The 26,838-nt window shown below is 46.7% G+C and overlaps 1 protein-coding gene across 4 annotated transcripts in view; it reads left to right on the top strand.

Moving 5' to 3' along the window:
- Window positions 1-26,838, top strand: part of LOC146822725 (uncharacterized) — a 410,295-nt gene that overhangs the window by 53,387 nt on the left and 330,070 nt on the right. For all 4 annotated transcript variants that reach the window (XM_085606916.1, XM_085606918.1, XM_085606915.1 and 1 more), the window contains 3 exons: window positions 434-526; window positions 16,852-16,988; window positions 17,074-17,187. In XM_085606916.1, the coding sequence (XP_085463042.1) occupies window positions 434-526; window positions 16,852-16,988; window positions 17,074-17,187 (344 nt within the window). The remainder of the gene's footprint in view (window positions 1-433; window positions 527-16,851; window positions 16,989-17,073; window positions 17,188-26,838) is intronic.

Consider the following 26,838-nt stretch of genomic DNA (forward strand, 5'->3'; position numbering starts at 1 on the left):
CCGACATTACCAGTTGCTCACTGGGTGTCGTTTTTCCCCAGAGACCCAATGAACATTGTATATTATAGTGTACTAATGTGCTACCTAATATACTCATGACTTTTTGTTTGTGCAACTGGTCAGTTAAGTGGTGTTTTACTGGTTGATGGCAGTTTCAGATCCAAACTGCCGCCTTCTGGAAAGAAACTTGTGTTTGGCACATATGTATGTGTGTGTGTATATGTGTATATATATATATATCTCTTTTCTACACCTCGATAAATTATGCATTGACATTATCAGTAAACTTCATTGAACTGCCACAGCACATATCTGCTTAAGATGTGAATGAGTTGTAAAACGCTAACGTGTTTAGTTTAGTTGGCTAGTCTGAATTTATGCTTCCACCACTAGGGTTTAAAATACTTAAATGTTTATCCTTTCCCTTTAACAGGTGGATTTAAGGTGGAGGAGCTTGAAAGGATAATACAGAAAGTAAAGTGTCTTACAGATTATGTGGAGGAAAAAGAGAGAGAGCCTCTTGTAGGTATGTTGTATCCATTTATGTCCTATTTAGGGCAATCCTTTTCCAAAAAGTACCTTTTGTATAAAGTTGGAGTAAAAATGTAACACAGATGTTGGAGGCTTGGATCAAAGGAAATGCTGTGTTTGCTTACTTGACTATCCCGGAGTTTATTTTCTAAAGAACTCGACAATTACACAAGTACACTGGAAGTTCAGCATCAGACATGAATGTAACAATCTAATCAAGGATTGACCTTTATATGTTGCCCTTGAAACCCAGGCTTGTGTAGTAAGTAGGATGTTGGCAGCAAATTAATGATCCATGACCATGAGACTTTTACCTGTTGTCCTTTGGCCCTCCTTGAATATATGTCCCCATATTTGGGATTGCTTAACTTCTGTGTGTGAGGGGGAGGAGATGCGTGGGCTGGGCAGGTGGGTAGATTAGATTACATGGCCATTGTGCTTCACTCACTAGATTGTGTTTAAGGGCAGCTCCCAGCCTGCATCATTTGATTGTTTAGATTCCATCTCGATTTGCAACCCCTCCCTCATCCCCTATCCCCCTGTGCTGCTGCATGTCCAATCATTAGAGTTAATGGGGTGACCCTGTATAATTGACAAGTTGGTTCTGTCGGGTAAATACAATTGCTTTGATATATGTACTCTATACAGAAAGGGATATCTCAATATATTCACCACAAATATAAAGCAATTTCGAACAAGGCAGTAAAACCTTTAAAGATAGAAACACACTAGAAGAAGATTTTGCAAAAAAAGGGTTAGTTTACTTTTTAGTTATTTCCAAATAAATTGGATATGGCTGTCATAAATACAATTCAAATACGGCGATACAATCGTGAATATGGGGAAAAAGGGTGACATTAAGTGATAAGTATAATCAGTGGTGCACTACTAAAGTGAGGTTTGAGTCGAGATTTTTGTCCTGTCCTTAGTTTTTAATATGAATACAAGACCCAGTAATAATTTCAAAGTAGGGTCAAGGAGACCGTATGGATAAGTATAGTCATGTCGACGTTTCGAACCTGGAGAAAGCGCAGATTGAAATGCGTCAAAGACTGGTCTTCCTCAGGACTGTAAAAGGACGGAGCTGACAGCCTATAAAATTAAATTAAGGAGTCGGGTGTGGTCCAAAAGGACTGACGTGAATGTTGTGGTAGCTAATGATGGGGCTTACCACAAGAGCAGATAATCCAATAATTAGAGTGCGATCGCAATGGAAAATACACTGGCAATCAAGATTCTATAATTAAACAAAAAGAAAGGACCCCATTAGAAATGTCTAAATGGTGGTATCGTGACAAACACTGGCGTGGACATAACTAGTGGATCTTAGCAAAATCCCTGTAAACAGTCAGGGTGTAATGTAGATCCAATAGTAAATCAAGGAATAGGTCAAATGATTTGACATTTACCATCCGGTCTATAATTAAATGAAAAATCAGTTTTCATAGAGCTTAAAAAGGCTAGTATCCAGTCTAAGCCCAAATACACACCTTATTCTGTAGAAAATGAAGACCTCCAGGCCAGCAAGGCAAGAGTAACCAGTGCTGGGCAGTGTGACTTTAAATACACCTTGACCAGTTCCAACTGGCCTAACCTTGTGGTTCATTGTTCCAGTGTATGGGAGAGCAACAGTAAGATGCACTTCTCTCACAGAGGCTCTCAATTGACAATCGTAAACAATGAATAGTCCTGCCCATATGCGGGGGTCCCAGAGCACTTCGTTAAAATTAATCTTCTTTAGTGTACGCATTCGGCTTAGTTCAGGAAGGCCAAGACTGGGATATCATTTGATGAAAATGCTTTGCAGCCTATAAAGAAAGCTATGTTGGCTAATTGCTTTAATTTATATTTAAAGTCCAGAATTGTTAGAACTAGCTATGGAGCCTTTCCTCACACCAACTTCAGCTGAAGCTGCTCAATCTAGGCTTCAGAAAAAATACATACCTCCTGAGCAGGACCCATTATTTCTGCTTTCAGATCCTTCTGATGCCTTTGGTGTCTTAGCTGCAAGGAAAGTCCACTCAACTAACCCTTCATCAACGATCCCACCAGACAAAGATCAGAAAAATTGACTCTATGGGAAGGAAAGTATGCGGAACAGCAGCTATCCACATGAAGTCTGCAAACGCTTTTACCCTTCTCAAAAGTTATGACGGGTCTTTATGTGCCTCCCCACAACAATTAGTGGATGATTTCCCAAGGGACCGCAGGGAAGACTTTATAGAAATTATGAATGAGGGCATGATGGTCTCTAATAAGAACCTATGCAGGTTCTTCCATGCTAGCACTCAGTGCCACAGGAGAATCTTGGCTTCATTTCACAGCCCTGAAGCAGAAAGCTCAACACAGAATTCTCAATCATCCTTTCTCTGGCTCTACTTTATTTGGGAGCCACACAGATGATGAAATGGCTCGCATGGAAATACAAATGGAAACCCTGAAAGGCTGCCTAGGCTGCCACCCAGCGGACATGTTGCTGGACCCCTGGGTAGGAGAGCCCCTGCTCTCCTGGTCCTGCAACAATGCACATCCTGGGCGAGGTGCTAAATCTCCTCCCCCAGGATTGGCAGGGTGAAGCTTCAAAGGCAGGCCGCCTCTGTGAGCTTCCCCAGGCCCCTGCAACCCCCCACTCTGGCGGGAAGCTTTGGCCGGAAACCTCACATAAGGACAGGGGATGTGCCAGCCTGCCAACCCCACCCCTCAGGTGGGGGAGGCGAGGTGAAGCACATCTCCGGGCTCTCGCCATCTTGAAGATGGGGAGCCCTACCCTATCAGGACTAGGCTACTGCCCCCCTCCCACAGGAGAGGCGCAGGATAGGGGGTGTACCCACCTCAGGACGGGGACCCATTGGTCCCTGCCCTTCACCTACCTGTAACGCCCCTAAATCTAGTATTTAGGGGCATCCTGAACCTTCCTTCCCCAGATTTCAGATTCCAAACTACGAAGAGCAAGAAGAAAGAAGACCTGCCCTGCAGCTGCTGAAAAGAGGAAGACACCAACTGCTTTGGCCCCAGCCCTACCGGCCTGTCGACCCTCGAACCTGCTCCAGCCCGGCATCTCTTGTGGCTAGCAACCTCACCAACACCGGAGGACCTGGCTACCTTTTGGCTCTGAGCCCCTGGGACTCCCATGAGTAGAGGCTCTACTTGAAATCTATCTCTAACCCCTGGCAGCAGCCCGGACCCGCGAACCCAGCACACTCTGCACCAGCCGAGCCTGGCCAGTGCCGGAGTGAACAAAGACCCTGAGGACGACCCCACGGCGACTGTGACCCCGAGTCCGGCACCCAAGGACCTCCCTCAACATTCCTGAAGAAGCCTGCAGCCTCAGAACCAGGTGACCCCCAACCGCGATCAACAGAGGGTAAGATTTCCCGACACCTAAAGGCACCCCTGCACGCGGCGCCCCACGCCCCCTGTGCCCAATCCCGTGGTACCTACCTATCCTCCAACTACCCAACTTACCTCTCGAAGTGGTGGTGGCACCTGAAGAGTCCTCGTCCCCGAGCTTGCAGTCTTTTTCTTAACCGGAGATTTCCCATTGAAATCCATTGAGCGCCCGAAGGCTCAAAAGCACTCTGCACCCAGCCGCCCGAGTGGCCGTGGCAGTGAAAACTCTACTCCTTCCTACTTCCCCACTTGCCCTGAGTAAGTGACCAGGAGCCCAGCTCCCACAGCTGCGTGGCTTGCCAGTCAGCAGCCACCAAACAAGGCCCCCCTATCCCTCATAGGATAAAATTGGGCCTAACTCTCTCTGCACCTGGCCGCCCTAGAGCCGCTGAGGATGAACCAACTGTACTTACCTGACCCTGGGAGACCCCGGAGTCTGTGCCCAGAACCAGAACTCTGCCAGTCGAGTACTTACCCTTAAACCGCAAACTCTATTTTCCTCATAGGGCAACATTGACTGGCTTTTTACTGAAATTTCTTCTAAGTGTGGACTTTTCAAATCTTCAAATATTCACCAAAAATCAGCCGAGTGACAAAAACGAATTTACTCACCTGTTCTTAGGTGAGCTCCCAGTGCTGGATCTTGGTGCCCAGCACTGACTCTGAAAAATCTCTACAACTGTACTTACCCTTAACTCCATTTTCTTCCATAGGAAACCATTGACTGTTTTTCTGTGAAATTTCTTCTAAGTGTCGATTTCTGCAATCTTTAAATATTCTTCAAAAATCATATATCTGAAAACGTAATTGCTTACCTGTTTTGGATAAAGGTCCCAATACTGAGTCTAGGCACCCAGTACTGGATTACAAAAGTAACGAGAACATACTGTACCTGTAACCTGCATTTTCTTCCATAAGTAATCATTGACTGTTTTCCCTGAAATATTTTCTAAGTGTCCACTTTTAAAATAGCTAAATATTGTTTAAAAATCATTACAGTAATTAAGTCGACTTTCATCACTTGATTCTGAAAACTGACCCAGGACTGAATCTAGGATCCAGTCCTGGAATTCCAAAAGTAATCTAAAAAGTAATCTGTTGCAAATAACTTGAATTTATCATTGAGCTCAATGTATTGTTGTGTTTAAAAATAGAGTTGCCTACTGCAACCACTTGTAACTGTTTACTAAAGTCTATTGCATATTGCAAAAGTATTTATATGAAACATTTACTGTTGAGAAAGTATATTTTAAATCCAATTGTTGGTTCTAAAATAAAACAAGCATATATTTTTTATATATAAACCATTGGCCTAGAGTTCAGTTATAGTGTGTGAAACCATTTGCTGACTGAGTGTGTACAACAAATGCTTTACACTGTCCTCTGGTACTGCCTTACTGCTCGACCAAGCTACCACTTTAGAGAGTAAGGTTATACCTAACTTTAACCTCTGTCAAACCCTGGGGGACTGTGGACTCTGTACACCCTGTACCTATTAAGGAACAGTATATACAGAGCCACTTTCTCACAGTTAGGAGTAGAGAAAACATCCTCACAGGGCTTGCAAGAGATGACGTTATTACTCTGAGGGTTCAACCCACTCCGTGGCTTCAAGAACACCCGGTACCAACTGCAACAAGGCCTTTCCAGCAACATCAAAGGCTTCAACCAAAAAAGAGTAGGCATCAGATGGCTCAAGAAGGGAAACGTCCCACAGGCTCCAACTAAAGAGCCTCTGCCCCCCCCCCCTCTTCTGTTGACCACTTCTTTAGGGGTAGTATTACCAAATACATAAGAGTGGAGTGCACATGAATCCCCTTCAAATACAAGGAGCATGGTCCACGAAAGAAATGACATACTGTATCAACCTTCTGAAGCTATGAGCTGTTGATTTGACTTTAAAGTTCTTCCAGCTATACTTCCAAGACTGAATCCCTCCTTTTTCAGACGGATAACACAAAGATTTACTGTCTGAACAAACGAGGAGGGACAAAGTCCAAAACCTTATCACTAGAAGCCCAAACAATATGGCATTGATTGCTGGCCAGTAACTTAAGGTTCAATGTAACTCATCTGCCCAGAATACACAAGCGGACTCCCTAAGCAGGGTTCTTCAAGAAAATCATGAGTGGGTACTAAAAGACTCAGTTGTTCAAGACATCTTTTGCACCTCGGGTTTTCCTTCTATAGATCTGTTCGCGACAACAGAAAACAAAAAAATGCCTAGACTTTGCCGTTCGGTTTTACCAGCCAGGGGCATTGGTGACTGCCCTATTGATAAACTGATCTGGCAAATTTCTTTACGCTTTTCCACCCATGCCCCTTATTCCGCATGTAATCGCAAACTGTTTTACTCGGAAGGCCAGAATTATATTGATAGTTCTGGAATTGCCCAGATAGCGGTAGTTCACAAATGTCCTACACATGTTGGAACAACCACACATTAAACTGCTGTGTAGACCTTTTCATGAGGTTCGGAGGCTACATTGTTCATCCTAAACTTCCCTCTGAGATTGGCAGCATGGCTCCTGAATTCGCACAACATGGACCTGCAAGAATGCACGGACATTCTAAAAGAAACAGAACGTCTATTTACCCCAGTATTGGAACTTTCATAGATTCTCATGCTTTGTATCATTCCCCGTCGTCGGAATGGGAGCCTCGGTAACAAAAATATATATATATATATACATATGTATAACCATAGAAACAAAAGAGAAAAATTAGGCCTAGGCCTCATCTCATTTTGTAGTATATCACCCTCTTTGTGTAAAAGAGCCCAAACTTTTGCCAGGGCCAATCAGCACAGCCTCACCCTCTGGAACCTTCCTGAGAGAGCTCAGAGCCTCAGATTTTTCTCCCGCACGTTGTGCTAGGGAGTCTCCACTGAGCTCTGCTCAGTTTTTTTCACAGAGTTACTTTTGGATATCTTTATTACCATCTTTTGAGACAGAATGTCAGAAAAGGAGAAGAAAGCTTTATTTAGGGCTTGTGCCTCTTGTGGGAAGAAGAGACTGTTTGTGGAAGACAGGCATGAGAACTGCATATACTGCCTGTACCCGGAACACAAGGCCACCGACTGTAAAATCTGTCGGACCTTCTCGACCAAGACCTTGAGAGACAGAGAGGGGCGCTTGCTGACGTGGCTGCAGAAGATAAAGACCAGGGAGGTCATTTCTTCGGATGAGGAAGAATCTATCTCTGGCACCTCCTCCAGGAGATCGAAGAAGAGGGGTAGGTCATCGCCCTCCACTTCTGCGGAACCCCCTCTCAAGGTTCCTCTCAAAGCCCCTCACGGGATCTCTGACAGGTCTGAGGAGGCTGGTCCCAAAAAATCTCCTCACGACAGTGTAAAGGAGAGGCAGGGACGGGCCTCTGTGGACATAGCCCCTAAGGACAATAAGGGGGTTGCTACATCTACCCCTCCGTCCCAGAAGGAGAAACCTGTAAAGAAACAGGCTGCAGAAACTCCTCAGTTGGTGCCACTGAAGAAACCGCGTCCGTCGACGCAGGCGGCAGCAGGTACGTCGACGACGATCTCCTCAATTAAGCCTATTTCCATGGGGTCGTCCACGAGACCGTCGACAATATCTACTTCGTCGACGGCGGTGTCGACGACGAAGACCACGTCGACGATGACGACGACGACGACGAGTTCGTCGATGTTGATGACTACAAGTTCGTCGACGAGACTGTCGACGGGTGCTCCGCCGACGATGAAACATACTACGTCGACGAAAAAGAAAACTCCGTCGACGACTGCTCCGTCGACGACTGCTCCGGTGACGGCTGCCCCGTCGACGGCTGCCCCGTCGACGACTGCTTCGTCGACGACTGCTTCGTCGACGACTGCTCTGTCGACGACTGCTTCGTCGACGACTACTCCGTCGACGACTGCTCCGTCGACGAGGATTACAGGACTGTCGACGGCCTCATCGTCGACGACGATTTCAGCTCCGTCGACGACAGTTGCCTTTCAGTCGTCGTCGAGTACGTCGACATTGGAAATCCCGTTGCCATCGACTCCGTCGACGAGACCGCCGTCGGGACCGTCGACGACGAAAAATTTGGATTTTTCAACCCAAAGATTAGTGATTACACCGGACATGACTTCCCCTAGGCGGGTCACGCCTTTGCCACCATCCATGCTTCTCGAGGACTCGGAGGAGGATGAGGAGGATGGGCAGTTTGGGGACGCATACAGCCTTTCAGACCTGAATGTCAAACAGCAGGACACAGATACGGAGGAGTTTTATGGCCCAGAGGGGCAGGAGGGGCACCAACAGGGATTACGCCCCCGCCCTGTAAGGCAGGACCTAATTGCCTTGCCAGTGGCTTTGGTGTCGGATTTGCAACAGATGCTGCAAGACTACAGATCTCGTTTTCCGACGTTGCCGGATCGCACTCCAGTGCGTCCTTCTCCTTTGGAAGTGCCACGTGACATACCAATGGACTTGCCACCCCTACCAAGAGAGGTACCTCGGTCCATTTCACCAGTGCTGCCCTTAGTAGTTCCCCAACTTTCAGGTACGGAACCTGCTGATGACGCGGACGATGGAGATACGGACGAAGACGACGAGGGAGAGGTGATCCCACTTACAGATCCAGGGGATCCAGATGGGGACCCTGATGATACACAGGATCCTGATGCTGTAGGCCGAGAGACAAATATATCGCCTCCGGTGGACATTGGTGGTTTCCATAATTTGATGGAACGGGCATCCAAGAGGTTTGGTTTGCCCTTTACGGTGGAGCAGTCCGACTGCTTCCTATATGACTTTAAAGCCCAATATAAGAAGTCTGTAAGATCAATTCCCATTATAGAACATGTCTGGGATGAGGGATTGAAGACAATGCAGAATCCAGCAACTGTCATTCCGGTTCTTCCCCGGCTGGAGAAGAAATACAAGGCACCAGAGGGCAGTCCTGCGTGTCTTCTAGGACAACCTAAGCCGGATTCTGTTATTTCACAAGCTGCTCAAAGTAAATCTAAGAATCCGTCCACTCCTTTAACCACGCCTCCAGATAAAGAAGGCAGAAGACTGGACTATGTGGGTAAAAGATTCTCCACCATGGCCAGCTTGTTGGTGCGGGCAGCAAATTCTCTGGCTATTCTGGGCAGATACGACCGCCAGATGTGGTGTGATATGGAACCATTCCTGGACCAGCTACCAGAAACTAGTCAAGACGAAGCCAGACAAGTGCTGATGGAGGGAGAACGATGCTCCTCGGAAGTCATCGACTGTGCGATGGACATTGCTTCAACTGCTTTCAGGGCTTTGGCGGTCTCTGCCGTCTTGCGCCGCCAAGGCTGGTTGAAGGCGACTTGGTTTCGCCAGGAGGTCCAGAATAAGATCTTGGACCTCCCCTTTGACGGAGAGATGCTTTTTGGAAAGCATGTGGATGACGCCCTCCAAGGCATTAAAAAGGACACCGATACAGCTAAGTCCTTAGGCTCCTTGACCTACCGCAAGGTGCCATTTAAGGGGGCACGTGGTCGGGGGTTTTCTAACTACAGAGGAAACCAACGGCAGTATTCCTCTCAATCTGGACAGTCTTGTAAAGGACAATACTCCAGCCAGCGCCAAGGACAGTCGGCGTCTTTCTCTCGGCAGTCCCAGAGAGGACGTCCGAATCGTCAGGGACGAGACAACGCCAAGAGGCAATAGCGGCCTCCTGGCTCTGGCTACTGTTCCTCCCCTGCCACAAACACCGGTTGGGGGCAGGATATCTTTTTGTCTGGACAGCTGGGCGCGTTTAACATCAGACCGGTGGGTCTTGAACATAGTTCAGAGTGGCCATACGTTGGAGTTCCAAGATCTTCCTCCAACAAGAGCTCCAGACGCCCGTGCAGCGAAACATCTCCGACTATTACATCTCGAAGCCCACCAGCTTTTCATCAAGGGGGCGATAGAGCCCGTGCCACTTTCACAAAGGGGCAAGGGGTTTTATTCCAGGTTCTTCCTGGTTCGGAAGACGGAGGAGGCATGGCGTCCTATACTAGACCTCAGGGAGCTCAACACCTATCTCATCAAGCTCTCTTTCAGGATGGTCACACTCCAGGATATTCTAAAGCTGCTCAATCCGGGAGATTTTTTGGCATCCCTGGATTTAGAGGATGCTTACTTTCATGTTCCGATCCACCCAGCTCACAGGCAATATCTACGCTTCACAGTAGGCAAGAGCCATTTCCAGTTCAAGGTGCTCCCGTTTGGCCTTCGGTCGGCACCCCGCATTTTCACGAAGATGCTGGCACCAGTCGCTGCTTTCCTGAGGAAGCAGTCCTTGGAAGTGTTCCCGTACTTGGACGACTGGCTCATCAAGGCTCCATCGTTCAGGGCAACGTCTCAGGCTGTGTCAACTTGCATAAGATTGTTCGCCCATTTGGGTCTTCAGCTCAATGTGTCCAAGTCGGAACTGATACCCTCCAGGTCACGGAAGTTCCTTGGGGCAATTCTGGACACGAGACGATGCACGGCTCGTCCGTCAGAGGAGCGTCAGGGCAAACTGGCCGCTTCCGCTCGTCTACTACTACACAAGAGACATGTATCGGTTCGACAGTACAAGTCCTTGCTCGGATCAATCTCATCCTGCATACCTTTGATACCGCATTGCAGGCTACATATGCGTCCTCTACAGGAGGAGCTGGACAAACAGTGGCGTCAGGCAGAAGGATCGTTCAACGACAAAGTATGGATAACACCTGCCATGCGCACGGCTTGCGAATGGTGGCTGGGGAAGGAAAACATCGCAGGAGGATTAACGTTCCGAATCCCTCCTTCTCCTATGGTGGTCACCACGGATGCTTCCCTAGAAGGGTGGGGAGCTGTCCTCCAGGAGCTTCAGGTCAGCGGTCACTGGAGTCCAGCAGACAGACTGCGCCACATCAATCTTTTGGAGCTGAGGGCCATTCACTTAGCCTTGCTGGCGTTCCTCCCCAGACTTCAGAACCGTGCAGTGCTGGTCCGGACAGACAACACTACGGCCATGCATTATATAAACAAGCAAGGGGGAACGAGATCACGGACGCTGTCCAAAGAAGCTCAGGTGATCTGGGAATTTGCCATCTCTCACGGGATCACTCTGCGAGCCGAGCACCTGGCGGGGTGTCTCAACATCACAGCGGATGCTCTAAGTCGGCAGACGAAGGTGACGCACGAGTGGGAGCTGGATCAGGCCACTCTGGAAGCAGTGTTCAAGAAATGGGGCACTCCGACCATAGACCTCTTTGCGACCCCGGAGAACGCCAAGTGCCGGTTTTACGCAAGCAAGGTTCCCCAGCGAGGGTCTCTGGGGAATGCCCTTTCGATTGCTTGGTTCGGCGCATTTTGCTACGCCTTTCCTCCGATTCCCCTCATTCCTCGAGTTCTCAGGAAGGTCAGGGCAGAACCATGCAAAATGATCCTCATTGCTCCAGCATGGGCGCGGCAGTTCTGGTTCTCGGAACTCCTACTTCTCTCCCAGGATCGCCAGATTCGCTTGCCACTGATTCCATCTCTGTTATCGAGAAATCAGGGCCAAGTCCTCCATCCGGATCCGGAGTCACTTCACTTGTCAGCGTGGCTCCTGAACACAGAGAATTCCGCCATCTGAATCTGTCTCAGGAATGCAGGGATGTTCTATCTCAGGCACGGGCACCCAGCACTAATAAGACCTACAGGGCAAAGTGGAAGAGATTTTGCCTTTGGTGCCAGAGGAATAAACTCCATCCTTACAAATCCCGGCCACATCAGATTCTGCCCTACATCCTGTCTCTGGCCAAATCAGGTCTGGCGCACTCTTCGATCAAGGTGCATCTGGCTGCCTTATCCCGCTTTCGACGGAAGACATCGGGGCCATCTCTATGGTCTGCAAGAATTGTTAAGCATTTCCTTAAGGGGTTATTTCGGATGTATCCTCCGGTCCGGCCACCTCCGCCTATCTGGCAACTTAACCTGGTACTGGCTCAACTGATGAAAGCGCCCTTTGAGCCGATTCACAAAGCGGACTTGAAGTTCCTATCTTGGAAACTGGCCCTTCTCCTAGCATTGACTTCGGCTAGGAGAGTTAGTGAACTCCAGGCTCTCTCTATAGTGGAGCCTTTTCTACAGTTCAAGAGGGATGTCATGATTTTGAGAACCAACCCAAAATTCATCCCGAAGGTGCCTTCGGAGTTTCATTTGAATGAACCCTTAATTTTGAACTCCTTTTTTCCGCGTCCTTCCACTCAAGCGGAACGAACATTGCATTCTTTGGATGTCCAAAGATGCCTGAAATTCTATCTGGAGCGTACACGCTCTTTCAGAAAGTCTACTCAACTATTTATCGCCTACAGTGCACCACGGAAGGGGTTACCGCTCGCCAAGAGTGGCATTTCCCGCTGGATCTCCAGTGCAATTCAGTACTGTCATCAGGCTGCGGGCAAACCTTTGGATAAGAGGGCCCGGGCGCATTCTACGAGAGCGATGGCGTCTTCAGTGGCTCTCTTTGCTGGAGTGGCGATTAAGGACATCTGCAGGGCAGCAACGTGGAGCAGTGTACACACCTTCACGAAGCACTACTGCCTGGAATCGGTGGGACGAGCTGACGCTGCGGTTGGTCAAGCAGTCCTCCGGAATCTTTTTCAATGAGAGGTGAGCTTTCCCTACAATCCCTCCATCCTGGTAAGCACATTTGGTTTCAGTAATGGTTGTTTTATCATGTGCACTGAGATGATTTTGTAAAGCCATGTAATTACCGAAATGTGCTTGTCGTGATCTACTGCTTGCTATTCTGATACAAAGCATGAGAATCTATGAAAGTTCCAATACTGGGGTAAGAAAACAAGTTACTTACCTGTAACTTTGGTTCCCCAGTATTGGTAACTTTCATAGATTCTCATGCGCCCACCCACCTCCCCTGGGAAAGCTCTGCAGGCTTACTAAGATAGTGGCTGTTGGCACAACGGCTACGAAAATCTGAGGCTCTGAGCTCTCTCAGGAAGGTTCCAGAGGGTGAGGCTGTGCTGATTGGCCCTGGCAAAAGTTTGGGCTCTTTTACACAAAGAGGGTGATATACTACAAAATGAGATGAGGCCTAGGCCTAATTTTTCTCTTTTGTTTCTATGGTTATACATATGTATATATATATATATATTTTTGTTACCGAGGCTCCCATTCCGACGACGGGGAATGATACAAAGCATGAGAATCTATGAAAGTTACCAATACTGGGGAACCAAAGTTACAGGTAAGTAACTTGTTTTCTTACTCTAACATCTGATTCTTTCAAATGAGAGATTTTGTATCTGGTGTTCTGACAAGAACATTTATCCAAGCATGTGCCAAGATGAAGCTTTACTACCATACTTAATTCATTTTGGCTAAATATGTCTTACAATTTTCTTCTGTTAAAGTCCATTTGGTTCATATTACTGGCTACAGAATTTTTTTTCCAAAGTCCCAGTTATTAAGGACTTCTTAGAAGGTATCAAACCTCTTTTCACCAATACGCCACCCTTCTCCTATGGTAAAAAATGTTTTTAAAGCGCGCGAGTACGACAAAGGTGTCTTGGCGCTGTGTGAAAGGCAAGCTAGATGCTGTTTAGAGGTTAAATAGCCTCTCCTAGGGAGTTGAATGCCCTAGTTTCCTTTCAAACCTATCCATAAAACAAATTTTTGGGAAAACAGCTTCTCTGGTTGTCAATATTATCAGCACATAGGGTTAGTGAGGTTCAAGCTTTATTGTCCCGTGAACCATATGCAATATTTCATAGCTATATGGTGTTTATAACATAATCTCTGAAATTCTTACCCAAGTTGTTTAAGATTTTCACATTAATCAAACCATTATCCTGCCGAATTTCTTTCAGAATCCTTTAACTCCAGAAGAAAGATCTCTCCGCTCTTTAGATATGAGATGGGTTTTAAAATTTTATCTAGTCTAGTCAAAACAAAAGATATTCGTAAATCAGAACAATTGTTTGTAAATTATGGCCCTTTACTTACAGGTCTAGCCACATTTCAACAGTCTGTATTCAGGTGGATAGTCTCTTGCATTCTATTGTGCTATAAGAGAGCAGACAAAACCCTGACTGGTAGACCAAAGGCTCATTCTACTAGAGGGAAAGCGACAACGGCTGCTTTAATGAGAAACACTCGTAGTGTGGAAATATGTAGAGCAGCCACATGAAGGTCTGTTCACACTTTTACGAGGTGCTATTGGTTAGACTCTGATGCTAGGACAGATGCTCAAGTAGGATAAGGAATCTTTGCTTAGATAGATCATCTTTTACTTTGCCAGCACCGTTGGTAGGGATAGGCTTGCTGTTCTATTCAGTGCTTATGGTTATCAATGGAGTTCCCCCTAAGATAAAGAGAAGGAATGGTTTCTTAACTGTAATCCTAGTTCTCTCTTGGGGAAATCTTGATTGAAATGCATAATAACCCGCACTCCTTTCGGTGAGAGAGACAAAAATGGTTAATATACCAAGATTTGATTTGCTATATAAAAATAACCGGGGTAACTGCCATCTTTGGGCATGATGGGGCACTAGAGGGCTGTGAGCCCTCAAAGGTGCAGTGTCAGTTTTTATTACTACAGTACTGCAACCTTTGTGTCTATCTTGCCCATTCCTTTATGGAGGATATTTAAAGAATATTCAGCTCCTGGAAATGTGTTCAAGTTTTTTTAATGATATTTTAACCTTTTAAAAATATAAATTAAAGTAATTGACCAATATAGACTTCTTCATATGCTTCAAAACATTATAAACAAATTATATCCTAGTCTAGGCGAATGTGTACACTAAAAAAAGAATATATTTTAAAGAAGTGCTTCGGATCCCTGCACATGGGCAGACAATTCAGTGCTTATGATTTCAATAGACATTCCCCCTGAGAGCGGACTAGGATATCTGAAAGGGACCATTAGTTATAGATTCCTTACCTTAGAACTACCCCAAGGTGTAAGACTGGATCCGAAGAATTTGTCATCAGCTGGTCCCCTGCGAGTCAAAAGGTGGCGTCTGTCAGCCCCGCATTCGGCGTGGTCGCCGGGATGATGTCACGGTAGCTACATAAACACCGCCCTCGCGCGCTGATGTTAGTTTTTTTTCTTTTTTCGTGCCAGCCAGCCTGAGAGAGCGGTACCTCCAGTCACTTTTTGACTGACTTTTTGCCTGACTTTTTGCCGACTTTTGTAAACATTGATTTTGAGTCTTCGACTCCTGGTGCACGTCAGGGATGCCCGGTTTCAAGGCTTGCGGCTCCTGCTGCCGGCTGATGTCAGTAAGGAATCTATTACTAATCTGTCTCTTACAGATAATTTGTTACCGAAGGCAAGTAATTTGTTATGCAAGTAAGAAAACATTCCTTCTCGAAGACCGATTAAGTGTTCCAACATTTAAAAAAGGCAGCTAGCTGGCTTTTGATTTTGGCCACCAGAAGATGACTGGCCCCCTCTTTGCCCTTTGGGGGAAGCATATTCACCAGTGCTGATCAAACATGCTGTCAGTACTTGAACATGTACCGGATTCCTACTCTCCCTCCAGGCTCAGCCCACGTCTAGATTATTACATGAAATCTTGCTGGGCGGTGGGAGGTACACACAACTGTCAACATGAGTAGCTGGACTGTGCCGGTCTTGAAGACCTAACATGATGCGAGGAAGCCCTCTACAAGACCCGGCTCATGCATGCATGAATCTATTTAGGCCAAGAACACTAGGAAAAGCCAAGAATGAATCTGTATTATCTGGATTGAGCTGGTGAGCCTACACATTCTCTGCCCACCTGTGCCCTTACAATGCTAGTATCGGCCTTTTTCCATCTAAACAAGTACTGCAAGGTTTTATACCTTCACACCCCTGGCATGTGCTTGGGTTCTTTTGGCTGAGTTCAAATAGCTGAATCATTTTATTTAAAATTAGTGAACCCTTTGGGTGCTGCATTTGCCCATTTCTTGTGAGTGATCTCACAACACAAAAAATCGACTATGGAGAGTTGGATTTGACCTCTTGAGTGCCCATGACGAGATGGCCTCATCATGGGCCGCGGTTGCGCTGTGCCCATGACGAGACTATCTCGTCATGAACCCCGCCCGCTAATGAAAGGGCCGGCACAGGGCGGGGCACTCAAGGGGTTAATATGTGGGCCTCTACTTTTTTTTTTTTTTAAAACCAACAGCAGCAAAAAGCGTTGGCAATTACATGGGGTTCCATTCTGGGTGGTGGCCCAATTTGAAGAAAACAATCAACCAGTGTACTTGTTTCCTAAACCATCGACATAACACACTATCTGGAGGACCTAGAACTGCAACAGTGACATCATTGAGGTGTGTGGTCCTATTATTTCTTTAATTTTTTTTTTACTACTCTCCTATGCTGTAAATTTGCCAGCTGAGGGTTCATCTCACTGAATTGTCTCAAACTCATAATCGCAGTTGGATCAGTACATGGAATTGGTCTGGAAGCACAACATGTGGATGCCTAGAGCAAAAATGTCAGGGGGGAGGGGGAAGCCTTTCATACTTCGACCTTCCAGGAAATCCATATTTCAGTTTTAGAGCATGTGCTGTGGTACTGCCACTGGGTATTGCCAGAGGGCATAAGTAATCTAACTTATGTGCTGCATGTCATATCGTTTTCCGTATGGAGTGCCAGCATTAGAATCTATTTGTTAGCCATTTGTGCCTAAAGGATCTAATGGGGGCAGTAGGTTTGTATCTTTTATCTCATCATGTTAGTATCAAATGCCACCTGGATGACTTTCATGAATTATAGTACTTGCTGCAAGCCGCAATAAACTTGCTGCCTTGAAAACACATTTCTGATTTGGTTCCTCCCCTGGAATTTCTGAACTGTAATTTTATTTTCTGGTAAGTCTTCCTTGAATTGCAAGGCCTACATAATGCTGTTGTACTGTAGTATTACTCTATATCTATTTTTGGGTTATAATTTTTATTTTTCATCCAGGTTTGGAGTATGTGGTTGAATACAGGCGCCCAAGAATGGCAGACTTTGATTATAACTGTGAACTGTGTGGGAGCAGATCTAAGTTGGTCCCTATGATCGTGCATCTCAATGGCTTGAAACATAGAAAGGCTTACATTGTAAGTACTTCATTTCAAACAGTGTTTAAATCCATTAAAACCAGATTGATCATGTTCTTATCGTAGATTTTTATTTTTTAAACAGAGTAAACATTTTCCTTTCACTGCCAAAAACCGGGACCCAAATGAAGACCTGTTCCAGTTCCTGAGAAGAATGGCATCTGAGATTGAACGATACAGAGGCTTAAAAATGTTTCGTGTAAGTATGGTCAATCTTCTGTAAAGTTTCCTATAGTGCTTAGCATGTGGGTTTAGATTTGATTGTTTACATTTTGTGATGCAACAAATTTCATTAAAGTATACTTGTAGGAAGCTGGCTCTTTATTTAGTGGACCAACACTGGGTACACTGTATAGTCTCGGCAGCTCCTATTGGTTTACAGAGGCAAAAATTATAACCCGACATGCTCTCTTTTGTGGTAGGGTGGGCAAGCAGTTTAGGCTTATCAGAGGGTGGTGCTAAGCATTTGTTGTACTCGGGGAGGCAATAAAAGACACACTCGAATAGATCCAAGATTAATTCAGGAAAATGTTTTTGAATATGAATTTTTACAGGTAAGTAAACAGTTTACTTACATGAGTCTTTACGCAGCACTGCTTCCCTATGGGAGATATGGTATATATTGCATACAGTTATTTATGGTCGGTTTCTGGGGGGTCTTCATGGTCCAAAGTACCAGTAGCAGTTACTCGTTACCTGCCCTGGGACGTCCCGGTGTAGAGGTGCTGGTTGGGTTGGTAGCTTAGTGTGTGACTCCGGTGGAAAGGTGGGGAGGGGGCATTGTAGAAAGACTGTAGAGGGATTTGGGAACAAGACCAGTATCTCAACAGGGGGCTCGTGCCACAAAGGGTTCAGGGAGCAAGCAGTCCCAGCCTGTTCATCGGTGGCTGGGGTGCTCGGGTGGAAAGCTTGGCTGAGCTGTGTGCGTTTATAGGGCTTTGCAGTTGTTGGTCTTGCCAGTTGAGGGTGGTGCAAAATCAGGACAGCTGGGTCTAAGAAAGTGCTTTCTTTTTGCATGGTTGCCCCCACTTTTTGTTAAACTGCTAATGTGCTTTAACTGAGTGTGCCCTGGGTTCCTGCCAATCAGGTACCCAGGGCCTGTGTTCTTAAACTGCATTGAAAACAAAACCCAGTTGGCACTCTTTGTCCACATGTCAGTCCCTTGTAAATGGTACCACAGGTACCAAGGGCACTGTGCTGCGCACTGAGAGGTCGCTCCCCTAGTCTCTCCTGAGAGACCTGGTATCGTTTGTTGCCTGCATTTCAAATTGCTTTCTTCGTGTGTTGCCTGCACTGTTGTTGTTTATATTGTAGCGCTTCGCCTCGCGCCCACGTGTTGCCTGCCTCTGTTGCTGCTAGCGCTTTGCTTCTCCAGTATTGGGGTGTCTTTCATAGATTCACATGCTTGAATATTCCCCGTCGTCGGAGTGGGAGTCCCACGGTAAATAATATAGCAATATATACAGCCATAAATATATATATATATATATATATATATACATATACATAAGTAATCATATAAAACAGAGATATAAGTAAGTAATAACATCAAGAATGTCCCTATATGAAATTTCCATAGATACATGGAAAGAGAAAAAAGACATTCATAGTCTATCTCTGTCATTATGTTAGTCCGAACTCCGGCCAATCAGGCGCCAGCTCCTCTCTAGAACCTTCTCCTCCGAGCTCCTCACCTCAGATTTTCTACCGCACGTCGTGTGAAAGGGAGTCTCCCTGAGCTCTGCTCAGTTTTTTCTCTTCAGGATGACTTCAAGTAAGAAGTCTTTGTTTAGACCTTGTTCTTTTGTGGAAAGCTACGTTATTCTCAGAAGATCCACACAGTAAGTGTATTTACTGTCTTTACCCTACCATGAAGTGGGTGAATATAAATTCTGTAGAATTTGTTCTACAAAAACTCTGAAAGACAGGGAAGGCCGTCTCTTGTTGTGGCTCCAGAGACTTAAGGATAAATATGAAGTAATTTTCTGAGGTAGAAAACTTTACTTCTGGCCGTTCCCACACAGCCTCAAAACGCAGTAGTGTACAGGAGTTACCTACTCCTTTCCTTAAAAGAAGAAAATGTCTCTGACTATGACATCTGCCACTTCTTCTTCTTTGAATACTGCTGTGTCGCCCACGAGACATAGTTCTCAGGCTAGTGAGGTTTTCAACTTTCCAGTTTTTTCAAAGATGGCTCCGTCTACGATGGCTCCGTCTACGATGGCTCCGTCTACGATGGCTCCGTCTACGGTGGCTCCGTCTACGGTGGCTCCGTCTACGGTGGCTCCGTCTACGATGGCTCCGTCTACGATGTCTCCGTCTACGGTGGCTCCGTCTACGGTGGCTCCGTCTACGGTGGCTCCGTCTACGATGGCTCCGTCGACGATGGCTCCGTCGACGGTGATTCCGTCGACGATGGCTCCGTCGACGATGGCTCCGTCGACGATGATTCCGTCGACGATGATTCCGTCTACGGTGGCTCCGTCTACGGTGGCTCCGTCTACGATGATTCCGTCTACGATGATTCCGTCGACGATGGCTCCGTCGACGATGGCTCCGTCTACGGTGATTCCGTCTACGGTGATTCCGTCTACGGTGATTCCGTCTACGGTGATTCCGTCTACGGTGATTCCGTCTACGGTGATTCCGTCTACGGTGGTTCCGTCTACGGTGGTTCCGTCGACGATGATTCCGTCGACGATGGTTCCATCGGCAATGAATCTTTTGATGGTGGTTTCCGTCGACGATGGTTCCGTAGACGATTCCATCTACAAAGATCTCTTCAATAGCCTTCTATGCCTCAGAGCCCGTCGACTGCAGTCTCATCGGTAAAAATAAGGGTTTAAAAAAGACGACTTCTGCACAGAGGTCATTAAAAATCCAAATCTCTTCGACATATTCAGCGACTACTTCGTCCTTTGCTGCTGTTCCTTTATTACCATTACCACCGAGTACTTGACAAGAAAGGTCGGGTGAGGTTATATCGGTGGAGGATTCCCGCCTTCCTTAACCATTGTTTTACCACTGACTCAGATCAAGATTCAGAAGAAGGTTTAGCTGAATCGGTTGTGACAACTATAATCGGCGGTTTTTCCTTTATCACCACAAGTGTCTGTGGTTCCGCTTACTCCAGTGGTGCCAACAACTATATCGGAACCGGTACCGGCTCCAATACTTTCTGTGGTAATACCTACAGTACCGCTGAGACATTCTTCAACTCGGACAGTACCTCCTCATGATACTGAAGAAGAAGAAGAAATTCCTCAGGACAGGGAGGATGGTGAGATTCTCGATGATGGTGGCGATGCTGATGATGATGATGATGATGGTATGGCGGAGTGGGATAACTATCATGCCCAAACACCATCTCCCTCTCCGGTGCTACCTGGTGACTCACCACCTGTTGATATGCAAGTTCCACCAGTTAAGGGATAGGACAGCACTAACGTTCAAATTAACGAAGGATTATTTCCTGTACGATTTCAAAGATCAGCCTGTTAAACAAACACATACAATCCCTATAATCGAATTTATTGGGGAGGAAGGCAAAAAGATTATGGAGGCCTCATAGTCTTCCAGCACGGGTGCCTAGATTGGAGAAAAAGGTACAAATCACCATTAGGAGCACCAGCGTGCCTCACTGGTGAAGCGAAGCCAGTTTCTGTAGTCACACGCCGGGCTAGAAACCCTGCATCTACGATCACTGCACCACCTGATCGTGGTGGATGTCGTTTGGATGCCATAGGGTGAAAATTCTCTTCGATGGCTTCCACCATGGTGAGAGCGGCTAATGCTTTGGCCATCCTGGGTCGTTAGGACCGTCAAGTATGGGCGGATATGTCAACACTAGTTGAGCAACTGCCGGAACCGTCAAAGACCATGGCATATGACGAAGAAGAGGTTTTATTCGGAGATCAGGTGGATGAAGCTCTCCAATCGATAAAGAAAGATACAGATACTGCTCGCTCTCTGGGCACATTGCAATTTTGATAACAACCCTTTCGGGGTGCACGCGGACGCGGCACCTCCTCTATTTTCGAAGAGGAATCAATCAATATCGACCTTATAACCAGGGTTCAAACCGATATTCCTCTAACCAACAGCAAACTTCTCGACAGCAGTCTTCCAAGACTTACAGAGGAAAATCCTCTTACAAGGGTTACACTCCTAAGAGACATGACTTCCATCAGTCCCAGAAAATTGGAGATCGAATCTATCGGTGCTATTTTCAATGGTCCTCCATACAAGGAACCGTTGGGTTTTGGAAATTATAGCAAGAGGTCACACTTTGGAGTTCATCGAATTCCCTCCACCCACACCACCTACCGGACTGCCACCGGCTCATATCAAAGAACTGTTACAACAAGTTCAATTTCTATAACACAAGGAAGCCATAGGAGTAGTACCAAGATTTCAAAAGAGGGAAAGGATTTATTCCCGATTCTTCCTTATCACCAAAAGGAAGGGGGAATGGAAGCCCATTCTAGATCTGAGGGCTCTCAGCAGGTATCTAAAGAGACATTCTTTTCGTAGGCGAACGCATGTAGAGATCTTGCGATTATTTTCACAAGGAGATTTCATGGAAACAATCGACCTCCAAGATGCATATTTACATATCTCCATACTATGACAACATCGGAAATTTCTTCGTTTTCGAGTGGGTCGAGGGGATTTTCCAGTTCAAAGTTTACCATTCGCACTGCGCTCGGCCCCTCGAGGGTTTACAAGGGTGCTAGCCCCTGTGGTAGCGTACTACGTTCCAGGGGGTTCAGATCTTTCCATTTCTGGACGACTATCTCCTAAAATCGCAATCGAAAGTTCAACTTCTACAACACACACATCTTTGACAGGAGATGTTTTCGCGCCTTAGGGCTCTCCATAAATACCACAAAGTCCCATCTACTGCCTTCTCATCGCACGGATTTTCTGGGAGCAACCTTAGACACAGTGTCAGCAAGGGCACTTCTCTCCCAAGACCGTCTTCAAAAAATTCTCCGACTGGTAACCCTTATCAGATCAAAAAGACCCGTTTCTGTAAGAATATTGAAGTCCTTTCTGAAAATGGCGTCATCATGCATTGCATTGATCCCTCATTACAGATTACAGACACGCCCCATCCAAGGAGTACTGGATGTCCAAGAACGCCAGGTTACAGGTTCTTTAAACGATGTTGTAAACGTCACAGATCGGATGAAGTTGGCGCAAAGGTGGTGGACGCAACCGTTAAATCTAACGGAAGGCATTTCTCTTCTGACAATGGTACCAGACATGACAATAACAGACGCCTCTCTGGAAGGATGGGGTGCTCATTTGGAGGTTTTATCAATAAAAGGAAAATGGTCAATATGTCAAAAAAAAAAAAAAAAAAAAAAAACCTGGCACTTCTACAGGTTGGATCTCATGGCTATATATTGCTGGCTCTCAAAGCTTTTCATCCTTTAATCCAAGGAGAATCAGTCCTGATACAGACAGACTATACAACCTGCATGCACTATATAAACAAGCAGGGCAGGATAAAATCTCCAAAACTGTCTCGACTAGCTCAGTCGATTTGGGATTGGTCTATCAACCATCGCATCACGATATGCAGCAGTTAATCGACCGGGGGTATCCAATATCCTGGCGGATTCCCTGAGCAGGTCCTCCTCATCGACCCATGAATGGGAGTTGCATCAACCAACTCTAGAGAGGATATTTCAACGATGGGGTCGCCCACAGCTGGATCTCTTTGCCACACTAGAGAACCGGAAATGCCGAGATTACGCAAGCTGGCATCCCCACAAAAGATGTCTGGGCAATGCCTTTTGATGGACTGGTACGATCTGTTTGACTACGTTTTTTCTTCCCCCAATCCCACTCGTACCTCGAGTTTCTGTGGTAGATGCGGAGGCAACCTTGCCATCTACTTCTATAGCCCCCCGTTGGCCTCGGCAGGCATGGTTCTCAGAGCTACTCCTACTGTCTCAATCCGAACCAATCATTCTACAGCCTCGTGCAGATCTACTCACGATGGACAAGGGGAAAATTGGTCATCCGAATCCCTCCTCACTGAGCTTATCAGCTTGGAACCTGAGCACTGTGAATTTGCCCATTTGGATATTCCACAGGACTGTAGAGACATTTTAGCTCAGGCGAGGGCTCCTACGGTGAAAACGTACAAATTAAAGTGGAAAAGTGTTCCCCACTGGTGTGCATCTAATGGGGTGCACCCGTTTTCACTCCACACCAGCACAATTGTTACCGTTCTTCTTGCATTTAGCTAACTCCGGGTTCTCTCATGCAACCTTTAGGGGTTTTTTCTGGCGGCAATTTTCCGTTTCCGTCAGGATGGTTCAACTTCCCTTTTGTTTCTTCAAGGATTATCCATCAATTCGTCTAGGGGTTATTTTGCAAATCTCCTCCATTGTGGCATCTGAACATCGTATTGGCTCAACTAATGAGACCACCGTACGAACCGATTCACAAGGTCGAGTTGTAGTATCTAACATGGAAGGTGGCTTTTCTTCGGGCGCTAACGTCTTCACGTCGCGTCCGTGACATTCATGCATTTACAATAAATCCACCTCTTTCCTACAGTTCAAACCAGATTCTGTAGTATTGCGTACAGATCCAAATTTCTTGCTGAAGGTGCCTTCAGACTGTCATATTAACGAACCAGTGATTTTAAGAACTTTCTTTGCTATCCGCAAACTCCTACGGAGCAGAGATTACATTCCCTGGATGTGAAACTAGGTTTAACATTCTACATCAGCAGAACGGCTGCTTTACGAAGGATTGATCAACTATTCATAGTTTATGGACGCTTTCACAAAGGTCGTCCAGTGACGAAACCAACTATTGCACGTTAAGTTTCAGCTGCCATCGTCTTCTGCCATCAAAAGGCAAACAAGCCATTGCATTCACCATTGAGGGCTCACTCCACCAGAGCAATGTCTTCCTCAACTGCTTTATTTGCTGGAGTGCCTTTGCATCAGAGCTGCAGAGCAGCTAGGTGGTCGAGCAGACACACGTTTACAAGACACTATTGCTTGACAACTTTAAACGAGGAGGATGCTGCAGTTGGGCAGGCAGTGCTTCGCAATCTTTTTAAATAAGATGAGCCTCTTCCTTCCCTCCTCCATATTGTTTCCATTTATAATTGACATAATGATGCATTTATACTGTTACAGTTATTCAGTACTGTCATATGCATAAGAAGATTGATTGTCATTACAATTTAGAAGCTGTGTGATCATGGAAACAATGATATTGTTACTGCTAGCTATTCTATATTCAAGCATGTGAATCTATGAAAGACACCCCAATACTGGAGAAGAACAATTGTTACTTACCTGTAAACAGGTGGTTCTCCAGTATTGGTGTCTTTCATAGATTCACATGCGACCCTCCCTCCTCCCTTCAGAGGCTCTTTTCTCCTCATACAGTCTGAGTAACTATGGTGCTACGAAAATCTGAGGTGAGGAGCTCTGAGGAGAAGGTTCTAGAGAGGAGCTGGCGCCTGATTGGCCGGAGTTCGGACTAACATAATGACAGATAGACTATGAATGTCTTTTTTCTCTTTCCATGTATCTATGGAAATTTCATATAGGGACATTCTTGATGTTATTACTTACTTATATCTCTGTTTTATATGATTACTTATGTATATGTATATATATATATATATATATATATATATTTATGGCTGTATATATTGCTATATTATTTACCGTGGGACTCCCACTCCGACGACGGGGAATATTCAAGCATGTGAATCTATGAAAGACACCAATACTGGAGAACCACCTGTTTACAGGTAAGTAACAATTGTTCATCGCCTCCACTGCCTTGACTTGTTATTAATATTCAGAGCGAGTTTACCCCCGGCGCTGTGCTCTGCCCTCCCCTCCGCTGCCATTTTGTTTATGTTGTTGTCCTAGTCAGCCCGCCCCGCCTCCCAGCTGAGACGCCCTCGCCCCTCCCCCTCCCCCTCCACTATCCATATATGACAGGAGGTCCCGCGTGCAGCGTTTACGCGCAGCGACCGCGCCCCAGCCGCGCCCCAGCCGCGCCAAAGGTGCGCCAAAGGTGCGCCAAAGGTGCGCCAAAGGTAAGCCCGTCTACGCCCGTCCGCGCCTGGACCGCGCCCAGCGCCAGACCCCATGGCCCCCGTCCCTCCCAGCCCCCCCGCATTACCTACGATGCCGCCACCCTCCTAGCCCTTAACCCCGGTCGAGCCCCCAACTGCGTCCAAGCCGCCCCTGGACAAACCCATGGACCTTTCTCCTGCAAATTCAGCGGCACCGACAACATCTCCGCTACGACCACACCACAGACTCCCGACCCCAACCACCTACAATGCATCCTTCTCAACACCCGATCGGTCCACAGGCACGCCATTGACCTATGGAATCTACTAGACACCATTTCTCCGGACATCGCCTTCCTTACGGAAACATGGATGAATGCTTCCTCCGCACCAGACATCACCATTGCCATCCCTGAAGACTATAAGATCACTCGCAAAGACCGTACCAGCCACACAGGAGGAGGAATCGCCATCGTCCATAAGAAATCTATCCGCATCTCAACCAGCTCTGACACCAACCTCGCTAACTCCGAACACCTTCACTTCCAGATCCACATCGACCCCAAAACCACACTCAGAGGCACCCTCCTCTACAGACCACCAGGACCCTGCGCAAAATTCAGTGAAGACATCACGGACTTCATCACCCCACACGCGCTCCCCTCCAAAGACTACATCCTTCTGGGAGACCTCAACTTTCACCTTGAAAAGATCAACGACCGCAACACCGCCACCCTCGTGGACAACCTCGCCAACCTCGGACTTAAACAACTAGTCACTTCCCCCACCCACATCGCAGGTCACACACTCGACCCCATCTTCACATCCAGCAATCATGTCTCCTTCAGCCACACCACGGATCTCCTCTGGACTGACCACAGCTGCGTTCACTTCACCTACAACAAACCAAAACCCAGCATCCACCTCCAACCTACCCTGCAAAGAAACTGGAACAAAATCACCACGGACCAAATCTCCGCCTCGCTCCTTCGAAACACCCCAGCCCTCTCTTCTAACGCTAACGAAGCCGCCGCCAACCTCACCCTATGGTTATCCAACACCGCTGACACCTTAGCACCACTGAAAAAACGTCAAAACAAACCTGGCAGCAAGAAGGCCTCATGGTTCAACGATTATCTCAAGAAGTCCAAGAAACTCTGCCGCTCCCTTGAAAAGGCCTGGAAAAAAGACCCAACCACTAGCACCAAGGACGCCTTCAAAAACGCCACCCGCACTCACCACCAACTAATCCGAAAAGCCAAGAAAACAGCATTCAAGTATCGACTTGACAACAACGCCCACAACAGCAAGGAACTTTTTAACATCGTCAAGGAATTTTCCAATCCCTCGGCCAACTCCAACGACATCACCCCCTCTCAAACCCTCTGCGACTCCCTAGCCTCATTTTTTCCACAACAAGATTGCTGACATCCACAACAGCTTTGACAACCAACCCGGAAACCAACCCACCCTACCATTTGCTGATCATCTTCCCCCCGTGAACACCCTTAACGACTGGAACCCAATCTCCACTGAGGACACCATCCGCCTGATGAACTCCATCCACTCAGGATCCCCCACAGACCCATGTCCTCACCACATCTTCAACAAAGCAGACTCCGTCATAGCACCGCACCTCCGAGACGTCATCAACTGCTCCTTCAACTCCGCCACCTTCCCGGAAGACTGGAAACACGCTGAACTCACCGCCCTTCTGAAAAACCCCACAGCGGACCCCACCGAACTCAAAAATTACCGCCCCATCTCGCTTCTTCCATTCCC

The sequence above is a fragment of the Triturus cristatus genome, chromosome 5_2 (assembly GCF_964204655.1).
Source record: "Triturus cristatus chromosome 5_2, aTriCri1.1, whole genome shotgun sequence".
NCBI classification, from domain to species: Eukaryota; Metazoa; Chordata; class Amphibia; order Caudata; family Salamandridae; genus Triturus; species Triturus cristatus.